The sequence below is a fragment of the Oratosquilla oratoria genome, chromosome 17 (genome assembly GCF_046742065.1).
Source record: "Oratosquilla oratoria isolate Oo_2021 chromosome 17, ASM4674206v1, whole genome shotgun sequence".
In the NCBI taxonomy this organism is placed as follows: Eukaryota; Metazoa; Arthropoda; class Malacostraca; order Stomatopoda; family Squillidae; genus Oratosquilla; species Oratosquilla oratoria.
The window spans coordinates 17,949,100-17,974,868 of NC_134793.1; the positions used below are offsets into that span (position 1 = coordinate 17,949,100).

At 40.2% G+C, this 25,769-nt stretch overlaps 1 protein-coding gene across 1 annotated transcript in view; it reads left to right on the top strand.

Annotated features, from left to right (window-relative positions):
- LOC143034451 (acylphosphatase-2-like) overlaps positions 1–25,240 on the top strand; it is a 29,794-nt gene extending 4,554 nt beyond the window's left edge. Inside the window, exons 2-3 of the mRNA XM_076200511.1 lie at positions 23,502–23,628; positions 23,967–25,240. Of these exons, the coding sequence (XP_076056626.1) occupies positions 23,502–23,628; positions 23,967–24,081 (242 nt within the window). The 3' untranslated portion in view covers positions 24,082–25,240. The remainder of the gene's footprint in view (positions 1–23,501; positions 23,629–23,966) is intronic.
- Positions 25,241–25,769: the final 529 nt, after the last annotated feature.

Consider the following 25,769-nt stretch of genomic DNA (forward strand, 5'->3'; position numbering starts at 1 on the left):
GCCCACTTGACCCTCGTGTGAGCTGCCAGGCGGCCGAGTTGAAGGACACGCTTGTTCGACAGCAAACCAGCTGAAATGAACCATCTGTTTGACAGCAAACCAGCTGGAATGAAAAGTCTGCCGCAAACAGCTGCAAAGCCAGACCATCCACCTGTCTATGTCGTATCCGTCGTACCCTGACATCTACAACGACGACCAAGGCGCGAGCGCGCGCACGCACGCATACGTCATTCCTCGCCGCATAAGAAGGAACAAACATTATGACGCGCGCGCGCGCACACACACACACACACACACACACGACTTGGCGGCGCAGTGGTAGCATTCGCAGCCGCCACTACGGCGGTCTGGGTTTGAATCCCGCCCAGGGCTGAAATAATTTCAGTATCGCTGCGCTGCGAGTCGTTACTCCAACTCTCGTGGGCGGGGAGTTGGTTGTGTGTGTGCGTGTAAGGTCACAGCATTACCCATAGATCAGTTATATATATATGAGCTCTGAGCTCTATTCCGGGAGGGTAATAGCTGTCGATCACGAGTCCAACATGTGGTCCAAGATCATGGTGAATCACGTACACACAAACTCAGGTATGGGAGGACCTTAAGACGCCATGAGAACGAATTAAGAACAACCAAACGTTGAAAGAAAGTGAGAAAATAGTTGTCTAAACATAAGCATACATATAGGTATTTGGATAGCTTAGAAGGAAATATAGCATAAGCTGGAACAATACTTTCCTGTATACTGTAATGAGGTAAACACACACACACACACATACACACACACACACACACACACACACATGCAAGCACATACATATAAACTCTCAGCTCTCTTCTGGGAGGGTAAAAAATGTCGATCACGAGTCCACCACGTGATCCCAGACCATGGTAAATCTCATACACACATGAACACGCACGCGCAAACACACACACGCCATTTACACAAAGGGAAACGTTGTTCCTGCATACACATATATACACGCATACACAAGCGCACGCGCAATCACACACACACACACAAATACGTCACACACACAATCAGCACACGCACACACGTCATGTACACGAATTGACAAGCATTTTGTATCTGTACACGCATGCACACAAACACACACACAAGTACAAACATACACAGGCACCTGTGTCCTGGCCTCCTATAGCCCACTTAGTGCATCAACACGACCATGAAAGACCGCCCGACTGCCTGTCTGTCTGCCTGCCTGCCTGCCTGTCAGTCTGTCATCAAATGGCATCCGCTCGTTGAAGACAGGAGGCTATCTCACAGTTACTTCCTAGCTTACCTTCTCTTCCCATTTCACAACGCATTGCTTTCTCCTTCTCTCCCCGTTTTATGTCATGTCTTCTCGTTTTTCTTATATTTCCTCTTCCCTTCTCTCTTTCCTCTTTCGTCGCCCCAGTTGGGAAATAAACTGAAAACTGGTTTCACTTGGTGGATGTTTAGCGATCTAGTTCAGTGTTGAAGTGGCCTTCTTTTTCAGAAGGCTAAAGAATAGCAGTATATAGAATATAAAATACTACGAAAATGCTGTTTGACAACCCTCTGGATATCCTCTTCACCTAAATTTGTGCTGCTCTAGCTTCGAAGCGAATATTTCTCTCTCTCTCTTTCTTTCTCCCCTCATCTCTCTCTCTCTCTCTCTCTCACACACACACACACACACACACACACACACACACACACACACACACACACACACACACACACACTTCAACGAATGGACGGCTTAGAAGACGTTCTGAAGAAAAGTGAAGTCTGTGGATCCCAACGCAAAGAGAAGTGCCTAGTGTTTTTGCAGGGTGGGGGGGAAATTGCTCGTGGAGTAGTGGGAACGTAGGGAAAGAGGAAAAGGGGAGGGATTACTGAGGGAAATGGAAGGAAATGAGGAGGGAGTAGACTTTGACCAGCCAGACAAGCGGAAGGTAAACAAAAGACTTAGCGAGGATCAAATGTCTAATAAAAATGTAAAGATTAGAAGTATAGAGAGAAGCAATACAGAAGAAAGTGACGAGAATATGTTCCAGGGATTTAAAGAGGGTGGGGGGGACACAACCCCCCCCCCCCCCCGACTGATAAGACTAGAGGAGAGAGTTGATAAGGTGATCGAGGACTTGGAGCGTAAGTTAGGTAACGTAGACTCCATTTTTCAAAGAATTGAAAGGTTGGAACAACTAGAGAAGGCTAACAGAAACTTAACTGAAGAAATAGAGGACCTAAAAAGACAGTTAGGAAATGTAAAGGAGGAGAATGAGAAATTGAAGAAGAATAGTAATGAAAACAGAGAGAAACTAGCTACAGAAGCTAAAAATTGGAGAATAACTCAAGAAGGGAATAAGGTTTCATTCACTGACATAGTCAAACAGCAATTGAAAGAACATAATGAAGACTCAGTTATTAAAGTGATGAGACAGAAGGAGAATATAGTAAGAGAATTAGCTGACAAAAAGAAATGTATAATTATATTAGGAATGGAAGAGAAACATAACCCAGATAGAACTGCAAGAATCAAGGAGGAAAATGAAAGAGTAAGCAGTTTATTAAAATTAGTCCAGGAAGATGAACCAGAAATTATAAAGGAAATTGAGGAAAAATTCAGACTCGGAAAATATAGTACAGATAAGACCAGACCAATTAAGATTAAATTCAGGTCACAAACAACAGCAGAGAAAATTCTATCCAAGACAGGGAAACTAGCAACAAATGATCAATATAAAAAGGTATGGATAAAAAGAGAAATGAATAAGGAGGAAAGAGAGGCAGAAAAGCAGAAAAGAATTGAAGCTAAGGCAAAAAACGAGGAAAGAACGGAGTCAGAGAAAGAGAGATTCTATTGGAGAGTAGTGAACATGAAAATAAAGCAGTTCGACATACTAAAGAAAAACATAAGGGAAACAGAGAATACAATGGAAGTGGCAGAAAACTAAGAGTGTCTTACACAAATATAGATGGATTGATAACAGGATTGAATGAACTGAATGATTATTTGAAAGAAAAAGAACCGGACATAATGGGAATTGTAGAAACAAAATTAAAAGGCCCACTACCACCCAACAGTGTAGGACATGATACATACAATTATTGGATTAGAAACAGAGAGAAAAAACAAGGGGGTGGAGTTATGTTCCTGACTAAGAAGGATATAAACGTGAAAGGTGTCATATATGGAAAGAATACAGTAGAGATGATTATGATAGAAGTGGAAGACCGAGATAAGAAGAGCAGAAAATTTGTGATCAATTATGTGCCTCCGAAAACAGCCTCATGGGAGGAGAGTGAACATAAAAGTATGTTAGAGGACACAAAGATAGCATTAACTAAAATAATGGAAGACGGAGGAAGAATAGTTATGATGGGCGACTTTAATTGCAAAGAAATCTGCTGGGAAGAAATGACAGTAAAGAGTGGTGATGACTCATGGGGAAATGCTCTACTTGAGATGATTACTGACCATTCAATGACACAATGGATACAAGAGAACACTAGGTATAGAAATGAAGAAGAACCATCGAGGCTAGACTTAATAATTACATCTGAACCTAGAATAGTGGACAAGATTGAATATAAAACACCAATAGGTAAAAGTGACCACATATTGATTGAACTGGAACTTAATGAAGAAAAATATATGAAAAGAAATGAACAATATAGAAAAGGAAGAATGATGTATGAAAAAACAAACTTTGATAAAATAAGAGAATTCTTCCAACAAGAAAACTGGGAAGAAATATACAAAGAAGAAACAACAGTGGAAGAGAAATGGAATATTTTGACAAAAATTTACAAAAAAGGAGTGGAAAAGTATGTCCCAAGACAAAAACAAGAAAAAGAATATGTAAAATGCTGGTACAACAAAAGTTGTAGGGAGTTAAAGGACAAAAGAGACAAAGCCTGGAACAGATGGAAAAAAGACAGACAGAAGACCTGAAAAATGGAAAATATATACTGGTTATAGAAATGAATATGTACAAAAGTGCAGAGAGGAAAAAAGAAAATATGAAAAAGATGTTATAGAAAAGTGTAAAGATCAACCAAAACTATTCTACAGATTTGTAAACAATAAACTGAAAAACAAACAAGACTTAGAGAAATTAAGACAAGGAGGAGTTGAATACACTGAGGAAATGGAAATGGCAGAAATTATGAACAAACATTTTAAATCAGTGTTTACAAGGGAAAATATACAACCTGAAGAGATTGAGTGGAAGGAAAAAGTCCCCCCTATGGAAGAAATAGAAGTAACAAAGAATGAAATATTGACACACTTGGGTAATTTTGATGTCAGAAAATCGCATGGGCCAGATGAAATAGCAAACTGGATTCTGAAAGAATGCAGGAATGAACTGGCAGACAAAATACATAGCATAATAAGCAGTTCCTTAAAAGAAGGAAAAGTTCCAGAAGATTGGAAAAAAGCAAATATAGTACCTATATATAAAGGAGGAAATAAAGAAGAACCTACCAACTATAGACCAGTCTCTCTAACAAGTACAATAGCAAAAATATGTGAAAGAATTATCAAAAGTAGATGGGTAAAATACTTGGAAAAAAACAACGTACTAAAGCCAAGGCAATTTGGATTCAGACAAGGACGATCATGCGTCACCAATTTAATATGTTTCTATTCAAGGCTAATAGATATAATACAAGAAAGAGATGGATGGGCTGATTGTGCATTTCTAGACCTAAAAAAAGCTTTTGACAAAGTACCACATAAGAAGTTGCTTAAGAAATTAGAATATGAAGGAGGAATACAAGGTAAATTGCTAAATTGGATGGAAGACTTTTTGCAAGAAAGAAAAATGAGAGTAGTGATAAGAGATCAGCACTCAAAATGGAATGAAGTAATAAGCGGTGTCCCGCAGGGAACAGTTCTGGCCCCAATAATGTTTGCTATATATATTAATGATATGGATGAAGGAATTGAAAGCTATATGAGCTTCTTTGCAGATGATGCAAAATTACTGAAAAGAGTGAAAACTGAAGAAGATTGTGAATCACTACAGAGAGATCTAAATAAAGTACAAGAATGGAGTAGGAAGTGGGAGATGGAGTTCAATACAAAAAAGTGTAGTATAATGGAATTTGGAAAAAGCAAAAACAGAATAACAGGATCATATAATTTGGGAGAAGAAGGAATAAAAAAAGTAGAAAATGAGAAGGACCTGGGAGTCATTGTTATGAATAATATGTCACCTGAGAAACATATAAATAAGATTTTTGGAGAAACTTATAATTTAATAAGAACAATCAAAGTGGCATTTACATACCTGGATGAAGAAATGGTGAGGAAAATCCTAATCACCCTGATAAGACCAAGATTGGAATATGCAGCAACGATATGGTCACCAAGTACAAAAAAATGTATAAAAAAACTTGAAAGAATACAAAGAGCAATTACAAAACTGGCACCAACACTCTCAAAACTATCATATGAAGAGAGACTACAAAAACTTAAACTACAGACACTAGAGCAAAGAAGAGAGAGAGGAGATTTGATAGCTATTTACAGAATCATGAAAGGCATAGAAATTACTGATAGAGAGAATCTGATAAAATGGGATGACAGAAATACAAGAGGACACGGAAAGAAAATAAAAAAAGACAGCTATAGAAGAGATTTTAAAAAGAACAGCTTTCCTCACAGAGCAATAGACAGTTGGAACAAGTTAGATGAGAAAGTGGTGTGTGCAAAAACAATACATGAATTTAAAAATAGTTTAGATAAAATGAGATATGAAGACGGGACCCCACGAGCATAGCTCCCCTTCCCGTAAAATACAACTAGGTACAACTAGGTAAATGCACACACACACATGCACGCACATGCACACACGCACGCACACACACCGTGTAAATGAGGCGGCCCTGCTGTGGATGTAGTGGGTCCTGCTACATCGCTTCTGACCTAACGGGCAATGGGCAGGTGACAAGGATGACCCTTCATTCACGAGGGGCGAAGATGAGAGGGAAACAATGGGTTGGAGTGGGCACGCGCCTTGGATGGCTACCTCCCTTCTGAGGGGAGGAGGTCCTTGGTGAGTGTGTATACACACATGCACACACACACACACACACACACACACACACACACACACACACACACACACACACACACAACAAAACAGACTTTACAAAACTAAAGACATTCTTCCGGAATGCAAACTGGGAAATATTTTACAGGGAAGAAACAGCAGTGGAAGAGAAATGGAATATATTGATGGAAAACTACAATGAAGGGGTAAACAGGCATGTACCAAGACAAAAGCGAGAGAGAGAGTACATTAAATGTTGGTTCAACAAAAGATGCAGTGAGGCAAAAGACAGAAGGGACAAAGCTTGGAAAAAGTGGAGAAAAGACAAAAAACAAAGCAAATGGCAAATTTATGTTAACTATAGAAATGAGTATGTTAATGTGAGAAGAGAGGAGAAAAGGAACCATGAGAAGGATATTATAGACAAATGCAAAGAGCAACCCAAACTATTCTATCGGTATGTGAATGGTAAACTTAAAAACAAACAGGAATTGGTGAAACTATGCCAAGGAAACATAGAATACACAGAAGATTTAGAGATGGCCGAAGTCATGAACAATCACTTTAAATCTGTTTTCACCAGAGAGAAAATACCGAATTGTGACATAGACAAAAACAAGAAATCTCCCCTCATGAATGAGTTTACAGCATCACTAAAGGAAATATCAGAACATTTATCAAGACTGGATGTCAGAAAATCACATGGCCCGGACGGTATTGCAAATTGGATTCTAAAGGAGTGCAAAGAAGAACTAACAGACAAAATACACATCTTAATAAACAGCTCACTCAAAGAAGGAAAGATACCCGAGGACTGGAAAAACGCTAACATTGTACCAATACACAAAGGAGGAAACAAAGAAGAACCCACCAACTATAGGCCAGTATCACTAACAAGCACCATTGCCAAAATTTGTGAGAAAATAATCAAGAATAGATGGGTAAAACATCTGGAAGACAATGACATATTAAACCCAAGACAATTCGGATTCAGACAAGGAAGATCATGCTCCACAAACTTAATATGCTTTTACTCAAGACTAATAGACATAGTGCAAGAAAGAAATGGATGGGCTGATTGTGCATTCCTAGACTTGCAAAAAGCCTTTGACAAAGTACCACACAGAAAACTACTAAAAAAACTGGAACACATAGGAGGAATACAGGGAAACCTACTAAAATGGATAGAGGACTTTCTGACTGGTAGAAAGATGAGAGTAGTGCTCAGAGAAAAATATTCAGACTGGAAAGAGGTGATCAGTGGAGTACCGCAAGGATCTGTGCTGGCACCAATAATGTTTGCTATCTATATGAATGACATGGATGAGGACGTGAACTGCTACATGAGCTTCTTTGCCGATGACGCCAAACTGCTAAGGAAAATAGAAACTGATGAGGACTGTGAAGCACTGCAAGAAGACCTAAATAGGGTATGGAACTGGAGTCAGAAATGGGAAGTGGACTTTAATACGAAGAAGTGTAGCATAATGGAGTTTGGAAAAAGCAAAAACAGAATATCAGGAAAATATACAATTGGAACCAAAGAAGTAAAGAAAGTAGGATCCGAAAAAGATTTGGGAGTAATTATCACGAACGACTTGTCCTATGATATACAGATTAACAAAATTGTCGGGGAGACTTACAACTTGCTAAGATCAATAAAAGTGGCGTTTACATACTTGGACGAAGACATGATGAAAAAAATATTGGTTACATTGATAAGGCCTAGATTAGAGTATGCAGCGACATTGTGGTCCCCCAGTACCAAAAAGAATATAAAGAAAATAGAAAGAATCCAAAGAGCAGCTACAAAAATGGCACCTGCACTTGCAAACCTATCATACGAAGAGAGATTGGCTAAACTGGAGTTACCGACACTGGAGCAAAGAAGAGAGAGAGGTGACCTATTGACCATCTACAGAATCATGAAAGGCACAGAGGTACTCGATAGTGAGAACTTACTTAACTGGGACAAAAGAAACACAAGAGGACATGGAAAGAAAATAAAAAAACATAGCTATAGAAGAGAACTGAAGAAAAACAGTTTTCCTCATAGAGTTTTGGACACTTGGAACAAACTGGACAATGAAATAGTATGCGCAAAAACCATTCATGAGTTTAAAAACAAACTAGACACTGCAAGATACAAAGGCGGGACAACACGAGCATAGCTCCCCTTCCCGCAAAATACAACTAGGTAAATACAACTAGGTAAATAAATACACACACACACACACACACACACACACATATATATATATATATATATATATATATATATATACACATATATATATGTATATATATATATATATATATATATATATATATATATGTGTGTGTGTGTGTGTGTGTGTGTGTGTGTGTGTGTGTGTGTGTGTGTGTGTGTGTGTGTGTGTGTGTGTGTGTGTGTGTGTGTGTGTGTGTGTGTGTGTGTGTAATCCGGGTCAGAATGTCGTGAAACGTTTCCGATGGTTGTGATTCACCACCATGGCCTTATATCACGTGTTGCTCTCGTGATAGACAGTAATCAACCCACCTTAGGAGATCTTAACTATATCGGTATGTGAGTGGGGAGATGGGGAGTTTGGGGGAGTTTGGGGAGTTTGGGGAGTTTGGGGGAGCTTGAATTTCACGACTAAGGCGTTGGGATTCCCTTGGCATATGGCCTGCCCTCTTACGTGTGAATCAGCATCAGTGTATTTACGAAGGGAAGCCCACGTGTCTGATTAACCATTATGGGCTTGGACCACCTGCTGGAAGCGTGATTGGCAGTATTGCCCTTCGGATCAGAGCTCAGAGTTCGTATGCAGGCCCATGCAAGTGTGTGTATGTGTGTGTGTATTCACTTGGTCTTTGGATCACGTGTTGGACTCGTGATCGACAGCTATTTCCCTCCCGGAGGAGAGCTCAGAGCTCGTAGGTCCGATCTATGGGTAATGCTATGACCTTTCACACACACACACACCCAACTCCCCGCCCACGAGAGTCAGAGTAACGACCCGAAGCGCAGCAGTACCGAAATAATTTCGGCCCTGGGCAGGATTCGAACCAGGAGCTGCGGGCCACTTTCGTGGCAGCTCAGCGTTCTACCAACTGCGCCACCGAGTCGTATTTTGTGTGTGTGTGTGTGTGTGTGTGTGTATGTGCGTACGTATATATATATATATATATATATATATATATGTATATATATATATATGTATATATATATATATATATGTATATATATATATATATATATATATATATGCATTTGAATATGTGCGGTGTATGTGTATGTGCGTGGGTGTATATGTGTGTATATGTACATGTGTGTACAAGTATGTATATGTATGCATGCATATGTGAATATGTATATATGTGTATATGTATTTACCTAATTGTATTTACCTAACTGTAGTATACAGGATAGGAGCAACACTCGTTGGGTCCCGTCTCCTATTCTCTAATGTGTGTATATGTGCGTGTTTTGTATATGTATGTGTTTGCAACCGTGATTACGTGCGTATTGTGTGTGTGTGTGTGTGTGTGTGTGTGTGTGTGTGTGTGTGTGTGTGTGTGTGTGTGTGTGTGTGTGTGTGTGTGATTCACCATGGTCTTAGATCACGTGTCGCACTCGTGATCGACAGCTATTTCCCTCCCGGAACAGAGATCAGAGCTCATATGTATGACCGATCTATGGGTAATGCTGTGACCTTACACGCACACACATACCTAACTCCCCGCCCACGAGAGTTGGAGTAATGGCACGCAGCGCAGCGACATTGAAATTATTTCAGCCCTGGGCGAGATTCGAACCCGGACCGCCGTAGTGGCAACCGGGAACTCTAACCACTGCGCCACGTGTGTGTGTGTGTGTGTGTGTGTGTGTGTGTGTGTGTGTGTGTGTGTGTGTGTGTGTGCATGTGCGCGTGTGTGTATGTGTATGTTTGCGTGTATGTGTACATATGTACATATGTGTGTAGTACATATATGTACATGTGTGTACATGAATGTGTATGTGTGTACATGAATGTGTATGTGTGTATGTTTATATTTGTGTGTGTGTGTATGTGTGTGTGTGTGTGTGTGTGTGTGTGTGTGTGTGTGTGTGTGTGTGTGTGTGTGTGTGTGTGTGTGTGTGTGTGTGTGTGCGAGTGTGTGTGTGCGCGCGCGCGTGCACGCGTACACGCGCGTGCGAGTGCTTACGCACGCAGAAAAGGAAGCTGTCTCGCCGCGTGGGCTGGCGCGCACGCGTTACTTCTGAAGTCGGGGGTCACAAGGCATGATCCACAAACCACTGCAGAGGTCGTGGAGTTGGGGGAGTGGGTGGAGTGCCTGGCGCCACCCACGCCATGCACGAGGAGGCCCACAGACCAGAGGAGGGGATGTCCGACCTCGCAGGAACTATTCACCGAAGTTGGAAATAGCACGGGAGTCGTTCAGAACCTCCGATAAGGGTCCTGGCGTCACTGGGCGGCGCCCTCGTCCCTATTACCTCATCCTTTCGTGTCCTCGGGGACGTGAAGTGAAGGAAGCTTTCAAAACAAGAGCACCAGAACTCTCGCGTGTTCTAGCACCAGGTGCAAGCAAAAACGGGATGAATGCATACTTAATGAATTTGTTGGCGGATATTTTGGGTGGAGGCAGCTCGGAAGGGTCGGGAGGGTTGGGGGGGGGAGGTTAGCTGCGTGCAAGAAGCTCCTGATGATGTAAAGGTATGTGTCGAGGGGTAGAGGAGGGGTAATGAGGGGTTGTAGAGGCTGGCTAATAAACTGACAAGTCTAGCTGCTTCGAGATCGACGACAGAAATAAATGGTTTTCAAAACGTTTGCAGTCTCAGTCAGCGTATCTTGGGACAACAAACGTTTGATGATGACGAAGAGGAGGCCTGGGATGGATACGATGATTGCGGGAATGGCGTCGTCTGACATTTATGATATGATGGGCATCAACCGTGAAGAAGAAGGAAGAAGATGTGGGTAGGCGAACTGACGTAGGGTAAACGATTCAGAAACTGTCTGGTGAGATGAGGGAGGTGCAACGAGTGAGCCTCATTTCACACGTATCGACTTTTTGCCGTGCGCCGTCCACGACACGGCGTCGTGCTCTCAAATAAACATGGGTATCTATGGGCGTTTTCATACGTCACGACCACGTGTGAAAGCGTCCATAGACACCCATGGTTATTTGAGGGCACGACGTCGTGTCGTGGAAGGCGCACGGCGAAAAGTCGATACGTGTGAAACGAGTTTTTACCCGTGAGGTAATTTTGGGAATAGAACAGAGGGATAAGAAATGGCAAAGAGAGAGAAAGACAGTAAAAGAGAGAAGAGGGGAGTCACCGGAAGAGAGCGGAGTGCAGTTCTCGGGATGACCCTGAATCTTACACCTTGAGGCGCTGAACGTTTGCCTGAAATTGAACGTAAGATTCTGAATGCATATGGTGGACACAAAGTCTTCTTGTTGTCCTCTATTATTCCGTACAAAGAATTATTTTACATCGGGAATAACCTCTACGTTGACAATTGTGTTTCTTGTATTTTTTTTTTTTTTTTTTTTTTTTTTTACAACCTGGGATTCTTTTGATGTTTTTAAAGCTGTCTTTTTTTCCAATAAGATCATGCATCCTGACACTAGACACTAGAATAGCTCTGATTTTTTCTTCTAAATTGTACTTCGTGTCGAAGTGTTGGAATCATCTATCTATTTATCTATATATGAAGAGATTTTCCCCCTTATAAAGGAGGTAACTAAGTCAGAAGCACGTTCCTGTTCCCACCTATTCCACTCCCCTCCTCCACCCTTTCTCATGGATGCCGGGTCATCCGTGCATCCGCCAACTGTCCTAGGCCAAACGCAATGCAGCAAGACACAGTCATAGATGTGGTTAAAGAAGGGTAGAAGGAGGGAAGGAATAGTAGAATTCAAAAGTGATCATTATTTTGCTTTGAGTAGAAATTAATCTCCAATCATTAATTTGTGACTCTGGTCCGCAGGGGTGCTATTGAGTTCCTTAAGGTGTTGATTGTATAAGATTTACGCAGTTAACACCTCTATAAGGGTGAACAAAATGGGTGCTCAAGTACGAGGGGGTGGGGTGGGTGGGGGTCAGTGGTGTGCAAATGTCTGTTGATCCCTGAGGCCAATTTCTTAATTGTATTCCCCCAGAGACTCAAGTCTAAGGCCTCATAGTACTAAGGAATGTGACGAGAAAGGAAGATATTTTGAATATGTTAACACAGACGAAACATGAAATAAATACTTTATTCGACTTAAATATAAATAAACCAAATCTATTAAGTTCTTTCCCCGAAATTATCTGATTGGATTCCCCCCACCCCTCTCTGGATGCCCAGGGCCACCGCCCCCCACCCCCTCTGCACGCTACGGTAGAGTGGGGGTGGGGCTCTTAGGGCGCGAGTAGGCCGGCCCCTAACTGGTAATCGGCTTCCTTCAAAGATTACATGAACTGAATTACTTCTGCCCATAGGACTTCTCGGCCTTTCTACCAGCACCAAGAGTCCCCTTTGAGTGATACTAAACCACCAACCAATAACCCATTACCCTTACACTAACTATACTAAACTCTAGAATATCGAGACGAATTAAATATACGATAATACTGCATGGGATGTTGACTGAAGTTGTGGTGACTTCAAGCAGTTAGGTATTGTCATAATCGATGTAAATACTCGTATATTCTACGCAGGAGTAAGCGTGTGTTTATTTTTATTCAATTTGTTAGCTTCTAATTATTCACAAAATACCTTCACCCGAACGAAAGCCGTGACGACTTCAGGAGGTTAGAGAGAGAGAGAGAGAGAGAGAGAGAGAGAGAGAGAGAGAGAGAGAGAGAGAGAGAGAGAGAGAGAGAGAGAGAGAGAGAGAGAGAGAGAGAGAGAGAGAGAGAGAGAGAGAGAGAGAGAGAGAGAGAGAGAGAGAGAGAGAGAGAGAGAGAGAGAGAGAGAGAGAGAGAGAGAGAGGCAAAGTTATCCACAGCCACTAAGGACTGAGGGAAAATAACAAATTATTTAATTTTGATGCATGGATATAAGTATCACCGAAAATTTGCGATACAGGCCCGACTGATATACTAATCCACATAACCCAACAGCGTAGGTCTACCTAAGATTACACGAGGAATCTGCATCATCAAAGAATGAACGAATCAATCAAGGTGTCCAAGAGGCTATGCCAACGGATGGAGTCCGTGTTTAGAAGTAGATCAAAACATTCCTCGGAGTAATGGATGAAAAACGTAAAGGTGATGGCAGACTAAGCTAGCTTGTTACCTACTTTTGCTTCTTCGTTAGAGTGCAAACGACTTCGGTTACAATATTCTAGACTTCCGTAAGAACATCTAAAAAATGTGTCTAACATTCGTATTCTAGATTTAACTTCTTTTAGTTTGTCATTCAGCTTCTCACTATATGACGCCAGAGTCATTTGACGTTTGGAAATTTAAAAAACAAAAGATCGTAACCGATGTCGTTTCTGCTGAAACGAAGTAGCAAAAGCAGGTAGTATGTTAGCGAGAAATGCCTAGTGTGGCGTCACCTTATTCATCGTAAATCGAACGCATGCACCCGGGGAGGGGTGGGGTGGGAGCGTCTCTTCACTCTTACGCCGACAAACTCTAACGGTTTCTCAGAGCAAGCAGTCTCCATGCAGACCCTTCCCATACCAAACAACTCTCGACAAGATCGATCGTCTTGACTTAACCATGAGTTCTGTGGTCGTTCCACCTTCATCTTCTTTACCGAGGGAAAGGTGCATCTTGTGGGGATGACCCTGTGAATGGGATCCACAGATCACTGAACAGTCTTTATTACATTAGATTTACGTCATCTTTTATTATCTTTCTTCTTCCTTTTACTTTCACTCGTCCTTTCTCCTTCACCGCATGTTCCTTTTTGTTTCTCCTCATCTGTATAGAGGAGAATGACCAAAATGATACAAGGCCTCAGGCACCTTAATTTACACTCTCTGGAAAGATGAAAAGTGTGGAGTGATCTAATAGAGGTATTCTGATGGGTTAAAGGATTTAGAAAGGGTGATGCAGGCAAGGTCATCATATTAAGACAGCAGGGCAGGAATTGTAGTGTTGGATTTAACTTGGACAAACTTAGGTATAAGAATAGGCAAGATCTACCGGTAGTTTACCAATAGTGGTTAACGAATGGAATAGTCTTAGTAACCATGTAGTGAGCGCTGAAACTAATAGTTGTTTTAAGAAAAGATTAGGTAACTTTATGGATAAGTATGAGAGGTGGTAATGGACATGGAACTGCCTAATATAGGCCTTATGGTCTCTTGTAGTCTCCTCCATCTTTATGTTCCTATCTTAAAAAAAAAAAAATGGGACCTCAACTGATCAATATCTACTGACAGCAATAATATAGCCAATTTTTATGTTATTGAGAACCATGTCCCGTGCGTTCGATATCAAACAAAAAATATTTTAGATGTGTTTCTGTGACATTAGATATATAAAAAAGGGGGGATTCAGTGAGTGGACAGGAGAGCGTGAGCATTCAGCAACTTATAAACGAAACCGTTATACTCTTCGTGTGCAGTTCACAGGGATCTCTGCCACTCTGCCACTTGTGTATGAGAGGGAGTAAACACTTCACACAATTAACAACTCTTATGTGTGTAATTTATTCATTTATTTATTTATTTGTTTGTTCATCTATTTTTTCCTGAGATCAAGAAAGAAAGAATTAACTGAAAGAATTAGGCCACAAGTGAGTAAGGGGGAGGATATTTTACTCGACTTGGAAAGAAAATCCTATCAAACGCGCCATAGTGAAATAACACAAGCGATTGAATATCCTCTCGACTTGCAACCGACTCATGAATAAACTCGAAGGAATGAACATCATAGACTTTGAATCATCATTCACAGTTATCTACAGTACATACAGTTATTTGAAGTATACTTTTTGGGTGGAGGTAATTATAATAAATTTATTAAGTAATATATTAACAATCAGGCTAAGAAAAAACAGACATATTCTCCATCAGCTATCGGGAAATATATAAATTGTCTTGACGTTTGAAAAATAAAATAAAATAAAAAATAAAATATAGAATGAAATATAAAATAAAATAAAACTAGATACTTTGATGTAAAAGTTGGTTAGAATATAACGTTCATCTAATTTTGTGTCGAGTGTGTTGAGCAAAAAAAAAAGTGGGTAAACTTTGTTCTCGGCGCGATTAAAAAGAGAGAGAGAAAGAGAGAGAGAGAGAGAGAGGGGGGGATCAAGAGAGGAGGAAGAAATTAAGGCTGGCGTTCAGTTTAACCACCCAGGCTTCTGCAGTGACAAATGAACATGTTGCAGTTTCAACCACGGTACTATGTCCTGTACAACCACTTGCTCGCGTGGGATCGGTTTCCGTGTATGTATGTGTGTGTGTGTGGGGGGGGGGGTAAGAGAAATCCTTAGGAAAATAAAATTATAGTAGTGTATAGAAAGGGGCTATTGCTACTGAGCACTTTTAAGGGATATTTATTAGTGCTTGTATTGTGGCCCAGGAGGCATGTGGCAGGAGACTTGAAAATCGAAGTTTACTTCACAAAATAGCGGGGGAAACGGTACCGTTGTAGAGAAATTTAGAAACGGATTCTTTTTAGTGAGAGGTAAATTGAAATGAGAAAATATGTAGTGTGAGTGAAAGGTAAAAAATGAAGTGAATTTCAGTTGAGGAAAAAGGAGCCGAGTGAAATGCCCCAACGTTGCCAAGCTCAGACTGTGACCCCCACTCCCTGTGCCCGTCGTCATACGTTTCTTCGGAGATGCAAAAGAGAATGGGAAGGACAGTCTGACAGGTCCATCCCTGCAGACAATAAAATTAAAAGATAAAAACGAAATTAAATCAAATGAGATAGAACAAAATAAGATATAATAAAAGAGAATGAAATAAAACAAAATAATAATTGAAACAGATTGTAATGAAAAATTACAAAGCAATAGAATCCAAGGTGAGAGGGAGGAGAGGTAGATGAAGATCCAAACGAAAACGGAAGAAAGTTTTAGCTTGGAAGAGGCGGAATGGTCGATAGGAAACAGGAAGGAGTTGAAGATCTGGGTATAAACAGGACCAAGAGCAAGAGGAGGAAGTGAAGTCATCTAGATAGGACGATACGATTTTTTTTTTTTTTTAACAAATCAAGAAAGGAACTATATTCGTGGAGTTCTGTCTCTTTTTTCCATCATTCCTACTCTTTCATTAGTTTATGGTACGTGTGTGTGTGTGTGCGCGCGAGTGCGGGCGGGCACCCATAACCGAAAAACACCAGATGCAGGTAGGGTATCTGACGAACACACCGAAGACTGCGAGGTCCTGGCAAAGACGAAACGCAATTCGAACGACTGAAACGCAGCAGCAGCAGCAGCAACAGCAACTGTTTTTGGCGGGAAGCGCGCTCGCTCGGTGGACACGAAGCCAACTTCGGGAGTGTCCTGGCAAGGGCGGACGGACATCTTACCACGGTCGTGATCGAGGAACAAAAGAGCGGACGTGGCCTTGCCAGGCCGTAAATAAAAGAGAGAGAGGAAGGCATCTGTAAATACGAGAGAGAGAGTGTGTGTGTGTGTGTGTGTGTGTGTGTGTGTTTACCTAGTTGTATTTTACGGGAAGGGGAGCTATGCTCGTGTATCCCGTCTTCATATCTCGTTTCATCTAGACTGTTTTTAAATTCGTGTATCGTTTTTGGACACACCACATTTCCATCTAACCTGTTCCAAACGTCTATTATCCTGTGGGGAAAGCTGTTCTTTTTCAGGTATCTTCAATAATTGTGTGTGTGTGTGTGTGTGTGTGTGTGTGTGTGTGTGTGTGTGAGAGAGAGATAAAATGGGACAGAGTGAGACAGTGTGTGTGAGAGAGAGGGAGAGAGAGTGGGGCAGACAGAGTGAAACAGAGAGAGAGTGGGACAGACAGAGTGAAACAGAGAGAGAGAGTGGGACAGAGAAAGAGTGAGAGACAGATTGGGAGAGAGAGAGGGGGGAGAAAGAGAGAAAGAGTGAGACATAGAGATTGAAAGAGAGAGAGAGAGTGAAGGAGAGAAAGAGTGAGACATAGATGTTGAAAGAGAGAGAGAGGGGGGAGAAAGAGAGAGAGAGGGGGGAGAAAGAGAGAGAGAGTGGGACAGAGTAAAACAGGAGTGAGAGAGAGAGAGTGAGGTAAGAGGGAGACAGGCATCACGACAAAATGCGCAGCGATCATTGTTGGCAATGCAAAGTTAAAAAAGTTGTTGAAGGTATTGTGGTCACTTGGGTCTAGTGAAAGCGATGTGAACCATGAATGGATTCTGGGCAACGTCAATCTATTTATTTGTTTTATAATCAAGTAGACAGCGTGATGAAGCAGCAGAGTTGCAAGATGATCCTTGACAAATTATTCCTAATTATCTGAAGCCTTTTTGCCGAAATGATGAGGAAAGTTTTTCGAAGAGGAACTGAAAACATAAATATAAAAACGAGTGGGGGGGGGGCAGGAACTCGATATGAGCAACTTCCGCGAGGGTCGGGGGGGGGGCGGGCACGGACGGGACGAGGGAGAACCACGAAATAAACAAAAATCGAGGAAGAAGTAGACAGTTCGCGGTGACAGAAGTGGACCCTGGGAGGAGCACGTAGACTGTTCTCGTGGCCGCCTAAGAATGACTCATAGCGTCGCAGCCAACCTTGGCAAAAGCCCGGCAAGTTCCCGCCCGCATTCTCATGAGGCCCGGGCGTTGCTTCGAGGTGTTTGTCTTTGTGGCCCGGCCGGACTTCTTGGGCTTTTGCTTGTCCGTGCCATAATGACCCATGTAGAGGAAGGGGTGGTAACATCCGTGGCAGATGTAGAGAGAAAACAGTGACCAAGCCTGAATGTAGTCACGATACATGCAATCGGTCACAATGGCTGTTTGTTTACCTAATGCAGCATAAGAGCTCTATGTCGGTCAGATCCAGTTTCTGCCTCCATCGGTCTAATCTGTGAATTACTTTTATATTGGCTGGACTATTTCGCCACCCCACCCCCAATACCACACGTCAATCCATATCTACATAAAATTGCATTTCGTGATGCTTGTGATTTTTTTTCTTTTCTTTTTTTTCGGAAGATTTCATACCACTGACCATGTCCTATCATTGTTCCTCCAACGCTGCTTCCCTCGTCTGTCGACTCTGCCCCTCTCGTAGTTTTCGAGACGGCAATCGTGTTCTTATTATTATTATCACTATTGTTGTTGTTATTATTATTGTTATTCATTATTATTATTATTATTATTATTATTATTATTACTATTATTATTATCATTATTTTTGTTATTATATTTGCGGGGTTGTCACCCGCCCGGCGGACCGGAACAGTCCATACATGAAACCAGCAGGTGTTATCCACGTGACGCCACTGTCAGAAGTGGCGATACCCAAAGGAGATCAGAAAGTGAGGGAAACATCATCCACGTGACGTCAGATTCCGAGCCAATACATAATGTGGCGGTGGAAAGAGGCCTACATATGAAAGCGGTAGCGGCAGCGGATGTGGAGGTGGCGGGGATGAGGACAACGGATACGGATGTGGATGAGGATGAGGAGACGTGGTGGTGATCCTATGGCGGCTGTGGAAGAGATTGGAGCGGTTGAGGCGGATCTGACAGCGACAGCAGAGTCAGTGGGTTGGGTGGTGAGTGACTAAACCCAAGGCTAAGCTCCAGTCACACTATCACGATTCTCGTTAAATGTCGTGAATTTGAAAAACTACAAGACGACTTCGACTACAGTATTCTAGACTTCTTCTAAAGACACTTCAACAGTGTTTCTAATATTCGTTTAGGTTTAACTTCTCTTATTTCTTAATTCAGCCTCTCAGTATATGACGCAAAGGTGATTTGACATTTCAGGATTCGAAAAATAAAATATTGTTATCTAAGTTGTTTCTACTACAAATAACTCACTTGAGTCGCGCAGGGGTGACAGGGAATTTGGGGATCAAGGGACACTGAAGGATACTGAAGAAATTAAATGCAGCAGCACACAAGGCTAGCATGCTACTTGCTTTTGCTACCTCGTTCTAGACTTCCGTAAGAACATCTCAACAATGTGTCTAACATTCGTATTCTAGATTTAACTTCTCTTAGTTCGTCAGTTAGCTTCTTACCATATAACGTGAAAGTAATTTAACATTTGGAACATTGGTCACCAAAAGATCGTAACCGAAGTCGTTTCTACTCAAACGAAGTAGCAAAACCAAGTAGCATGCTAGCGAAAAATGCCTTGTGTGCCACCAACAGAGTAGTTAATGAATGGAATGGATTTAGTAACCAATTAGTGAGCGCTGAAACTATTGGTTCTTTTAAAAGAATAGAAAAGTTTATGGATAGGAATGAGAGGTGGTAAGGGACATGGGACTGCCTAGTGTAGGCCTTATGGTCTCTTGCAGTCTCCTCCATTATCATGTTCTTATTAGACACTGGGTACGCTCATCCGCGAGCGAATTGGCCCAGATTTTCTCCTGCATAACTTGAAATGTTCATCAAACAACCACAAATATAAATAAAAATTGGTACATATGAATAAAGAATAATAGATCTATACTAAGTAAATATAAATACTTCCCTTACAAAGGAAATTAAAATGCCCTTTTGGTATATGTATATGTATATATATATATATATATATATATATGTATATGTATATGTATATATATGTATACAAAATAAAAAACAGTGAGAGGTGAAAGTCGTCTTGCTATAAAGAAACAAACAACGTGTGTCGCCTCCGTTTTCTGTTCTCATCCTTCGGTCTTTCCTTTCAAAAATTTCTCTCCCCAAACCTCTCTCTTTCCCTTAACTTAAGGTAAAAACACGAAAAATAAAACATATAAAGTACATAAACATACCTCCCATATAAGGGGAAAGTGACCTTTTTGTATATGTATGTACATATACATATACACATCCACCAAAGCATAGACACCTACACACTTCCACAAGTTTGAACAAGCAAGGCAAACATATTAAGGTTGATGTCTGCATTTAACTGGTTAACTTTTATTTGTGTATCTTGGTTCCTAATTTCAAAAGTTACACTTCTAGTTTCAGATTTTTTCTTCTTACAAGCTAGGGCGTCTGTGAAATATACTGGCTCAATTAAAAAAGTGAACACAATGAAAATGGTGGAAAAACCTACGCACTATTATGTCCTTTGGGGACCGTTGGGGGTATATAATTTATTAAGGTGGCAAGACACAAGGCTAGCATGCTACTTGCTTTTGCTACTCTGAATACAAACGACATCGGTTACAATATTCTAGACTTCCTTAAGTAAGAACATCTCAACTATGTGTTTAACATTCGCATAGATGAAAATTCTCTTAGTTCGTCTTACAGCTTCTTTATATGACACAGGAGTAATTTGACATCTGGAAATCTGAAAAACAAAAATCATAAACGAAGTCGTTTATACTCACACGAAATAGCAAAAACAAATAGCATGCTAGCAAGAAATGACTAGCGTACCGCCACCCATTACTGCTGGGAATCGGAGAGAAGAGCGACGCGAGCCAGCAATACGACACCAACGCAGAGTTGTTATTAGTATTAATTAATCAATCCACCGTGAACATTTTATGTGAAACATCAGAACGATTTCGATCTCCCGTTTTCGTTCCCCCTTCCATCTTCAAAATATCACGATAACCAATCACACACATACAGACATTTATTTGTTCGATGAAGTAATTACAAAACTTCCTCTAGATTTCTGTTGGTTTTGCTGGTGCTTCATGACATGTTCATTTTTTAAATTCGAAATAGCTACCAAGCCACAAGTTTTTGTTTTGATGGTAACACACCAAAATATACTTCCTGTATGTGATTGCAAGTTTGAAAAAACGCAAAAAAAAGGATGAATAGAAAGCTCCTATTTTAATAACACTACACAGGCGTAGGGACAACTTACTGTGATATTAGGGGGGACGAGGGGGAAGGATTCAAGGAGGGGTTGGCGAACGAAGCAACTCCGAACAGCTGGGGACATTCTGAGGCCGTCTGCACCGAGTTTGAACATAGCTACTGTAACCAGTACTGTAGCATTCCCTCCTTAGCACAGTACAGTATGTTTCGATTTTATTTTATTTTGTATTTATCTATTTACTTGTTTATCTATCAATTTATTAGTTTTTTTCCTGTTGACAATATTTTACAAGAGGTTTATATTGAATTACATGACAGCGGATGGCAGAACTCTGAAGTGGATTTTTTTTTTTTTTTTTTTTTTTTTTTTGGTCCCCCTCCCGGTTCCTATGCTACTGCACCAAAGCCATACCACAAATAGAGATTTAAAAAAAAAAAAAAAAACGAGGAAATGACATGTAATCCAAAATATTCTTCGAAACCATAATTTCCTCCCCATTCTCGCTCACTCATTTCAAGAACGCTCACGTATCGGCTTTTCGCCGTGTGCCGTCCACGACACGACCTGACGAAAAGTCGATATGTGTGAAACGAGCATTAGTTGACAATGCCGAGTAACTTGCCTCCCAGATGGCGTCTGGCCAAGCAATCCTGCTGCACGTGCCAGCTCACCAATGGTTTCTTATTTCAGAACGTGAGGCTCGACGTCGACTGAAGTAAATGCGATCGTTTGGTATCTCATGACCAGATTCCAATGTAACACCTAACCTCAAAGAAATATGTATTTACACACACACACACACGCTCATATATATATATATATATATATATATATATATATATATATACAATATATATATCTAAATATATATATATATACATATATATGTATATATATATATATATATATACATATATAATATATATATATATATATGTATATATATATATATATACATATATATTATATATATATATATATATATATATATATATATATATATATAATGTACACAGACATGCGTTGCGTACTGTTTTTTTTTTTTTTTTTTTTTAACAATCGAGTATAATGACCCTGGCAAAAGTAAAGCACAGATGCCTGACTTAATGGTATTAGTAAGTTTGGTGACAATGTTGTTTGCAGTGGCGGCGCCAGGGGGGGCTTTAGCCCCCCCCAAAAAAGTGGCCAGCCCCCCCAACTGAAATGAGCAAATTGAAAATTTAAAACACTCATTGAAATAATTTTATTAAGTAGAATCTTTAATTGCCAGGGCTAAAGATTTGTCACCCATCAGTGCTAGCCCAACCATTAACCCCCTCCCCTTCTGAAATGAGGATAATATATGTGTATTATCATATTACTATTAGCCCCCCAAAAAATTTGCTCAGCCCCCCCCTTAGCCTCCCCAACTAAAAATTCCTGGCGCCGCCGCTGGTTGTTTGGCAGTGTTTAGACAATCCCAAGCCCAGTCTGAAGAAATTCTTTTACTCACATCAGATCGAATATGCCGGTAACCGATTTATTTATTTTTTTTTTTATGAATAAGAGAAAACAATCTTCATGTAAAAAAAAAAAGTTTAAACACATACTTATCTAATGAGGTACAAATATTCCCGGTTACTTTTTGGCCACACTGGTCTGGCTGTCAGTGATAAGCTAATTTCGTGGATGAATCTTGTGATGCGACTTCATATTGAGAATATATAATTAATCTAATTATGTTACGTATTGTCAATAATTGAATGTTTAAAATACATACATACATATATATACCAAGGCTTTTTTCCCCCTTTCAAGGGAGGTAGCCAAAAAGGGAAAGGCATAAAACCACTCCCACCCATTTCATCCCTAAATACACTCCACACCCCTCCCACCCTCCCTCTCATCTGAGCACCTCCTGGATGACGGGTCATCCCTGCACCTTGCCCACCGCCCTGGGTCAGAAGCAGTGTCGCAAGACACAGCACATCCACAGCAAGGCCGCTTCATTTAATTGGCGACCCCCCCTCTCCGTCCCCCCTTGCATATAAGGAGAGGACGGGGAGAAATCCCTTCGGGCTGCGTCAAAATTTGCTCACACATACTACCTCACCCTCCACCCCCCACCCATTCCTCCTCATGCAATCACAACATCATCCATATACAACCATTCTCCACTCACCTCTGTCTTCCGTCCTCTCCCTTCCTTCCTCAACAGACATTCCCCTCTTCCCCAAAGCCCCCTTCACCCCATCCATCCACCTCATCCTAGGACGTCCCCTCATGTTCACTCCCTCCACTTTCCATTCATACTAGTCATATCTTAACTCGGATTTCAGTCAGTTGTGTGAATATTATATGTAAATACATCCTTTTTATTCTCAACATTATCATTGGGTACAGTTTTTAAATTTTGAATGAATCAGCTTGCATAGCTATTTTCTGCAACAAATATTGAAGTAGAAATCAACTGAATACACCTTAACCCAATTCCTCTACAAATGAAATTCTATACATCCATTGCTACTGATATATACCATTATGTACTAACTTTTTATTTGTTCAATGCAGGATGCATGTTCACCAAGTATGCCAAAGAAACAGCAGATTCCTTGGGCATTATGGGTTGGATCAAGAACAAGAAGACTGGAACCATCATTGGCCGGATCCAGGGTCATAAGGAGTCCGTTGATCAAATGTAAGCAAATGAATAAATGAATACTGCATATAGAATATACCTCAGAATTATTCTTTTTTTTTCTTTCTTTCTTTCATTGTGGGGACAGAAAACTTAAGAACTTGAAATTTAGAAATGCTTTGACGTTGCCTTTGTCCCAAACAGTGTGACATGAAATAGAAATGAACCTTTATCTTAAGATGCAAAGTTAGGAGGGGCAGTGAATGAGTTTTGATAGGTGAGGCATGGCTTTAAAATGTAGTATACTTTGACTTTGCTACTCCCTTTATAAGGAAAAAACCTTTTTGTATGCATGTACATGGTTTGCATTGCATTGACAAATATTGTTCTACTTCCAGGGTACAATGGCTGAGCGAGACTGGCTCCCCAGGATCTAAGGTGGAAAAGTGTCAACTGTCTAACTGGCAGAACATTGCACGTCCAGACTACAACAAATTTAGCCTCAAGTTTTAAAACATCTCATAACCATCATAGGACCATAGCCTTAGGGCTGCAATCTTTTCTCTAGATTAGGCTGTTCTTATCACCTTGTACTGGTAATCTTACTTCATTTTCCAGGGACACCTACTTTTGTTTTAGTATTTATATATCATCACTCAATCTGACCTCTTAACTAACCTATAGCCGTGGCTTGTTGAGGCTAAACATACAAGTTATAAGCCAAGGAACAAGTTGATTAGCCTCTCATGTTTTTTTGTTTCTTCATTGACATCTTTCTCCCTTCTCTCCTGCATTTCATGTTACAGTTTTCTTGGGAATATCTGATGGACAAGAAAGGATTTAAGTATTCATATAAAACATAGTTTAATATCATAGATGTCTAGTATGAAGTTGGGCCTCATTTTAGTTGACTTTTTAAAATAATTTGCTACAATTATCTAGGAGTCAAAAGAAATTATGCTGGGTTTTTTTTTTTTGAGTACTGCTTCTTTTCCTGCTATTTGAGCTAGTTTCCAGGAGAAACTTATATGTTATATTTTCATTTATTTTCACACCAAGAAAAATTAGGTTTCACGTCAAACTGATACATTATTGTGTTCCAGTCTTATGTTCCCACAATCAATGCAGTGGTCAACATCAGACTTGATATATGGAATGTAATCACTGAAGTAGAACAGAATTACTATGAGCAAATGTGCAAGCACTGCATCATCTATATCTAATGCTATCTACTTTCATATTAGCAGCAGGTCTGATTTTTAATAGCAGAGAAATCTGTAAGAACAACTTAATTAATCTAACAATTTAACCGAGGGGCAGCCTGGATAGGCTTGGGTCTTGATTAACAAAAATTCCCATTTTATCACCGAGAAAGAAAAAGTATCACAGGAATAATAGGATCTTGGAAAAATAACAAATAAAATATTTAGAACCATACAAATTCTGTGTTGGTCACGTGTCTACAAAAAGCTTAGAAGTGATGGTTAGGGTACCAAATTCTGTGTTCTACAGTATGTTTAAAAGATACAACTGACCTGTTGCTTAGCAGAAAGTGGAGCAAACCTGATGCTTGTCACATTATAGCTTAGCTGTGATTATCACCCTCCAGGCCAACTGGCACTTTTGTGTTTGTCAAGATATCTATTTTTGTTTTATACTTTGCAAAATAAAAGTGTTTTATTATTCCTCTTGGGACTTAAAAAAATATAACTCGAATGCAATCCACAGGAAATTGAAACAATTTTTTTTAAAGAAATATTTACTTTTCTAAATATAGCATTACGCCATCTGATAAATCACAGTTTATAAATTATACATCAACCTGAAGGCAATAACAAGGCAGGGGTGTCAGCTTATTCCAATGTAGTACAATTAACTTGTATTTTCATGATGAAATCATCCTTTCTTTAAGATGTCATTAAAAATACATACACATACACACATGGAATACATATGAATATCTCATTAAGATAATTAACTTGTATTTTCATGATGAAATCATCCTTTCTTTAAGATGTCATTAAAAATACATACACATACACACATGGAATACATATGAATATCTCATTAAGATAATGTGCAGGTGATAACATGAAATGTGCAGTGAATAATCTTTAATAGTATACATTTACCGTGACAACTTTTTTCTAAAGGATGAGTTCAAGAACAAAGTATAAGACTTCTATTCATAGAAATCAAAC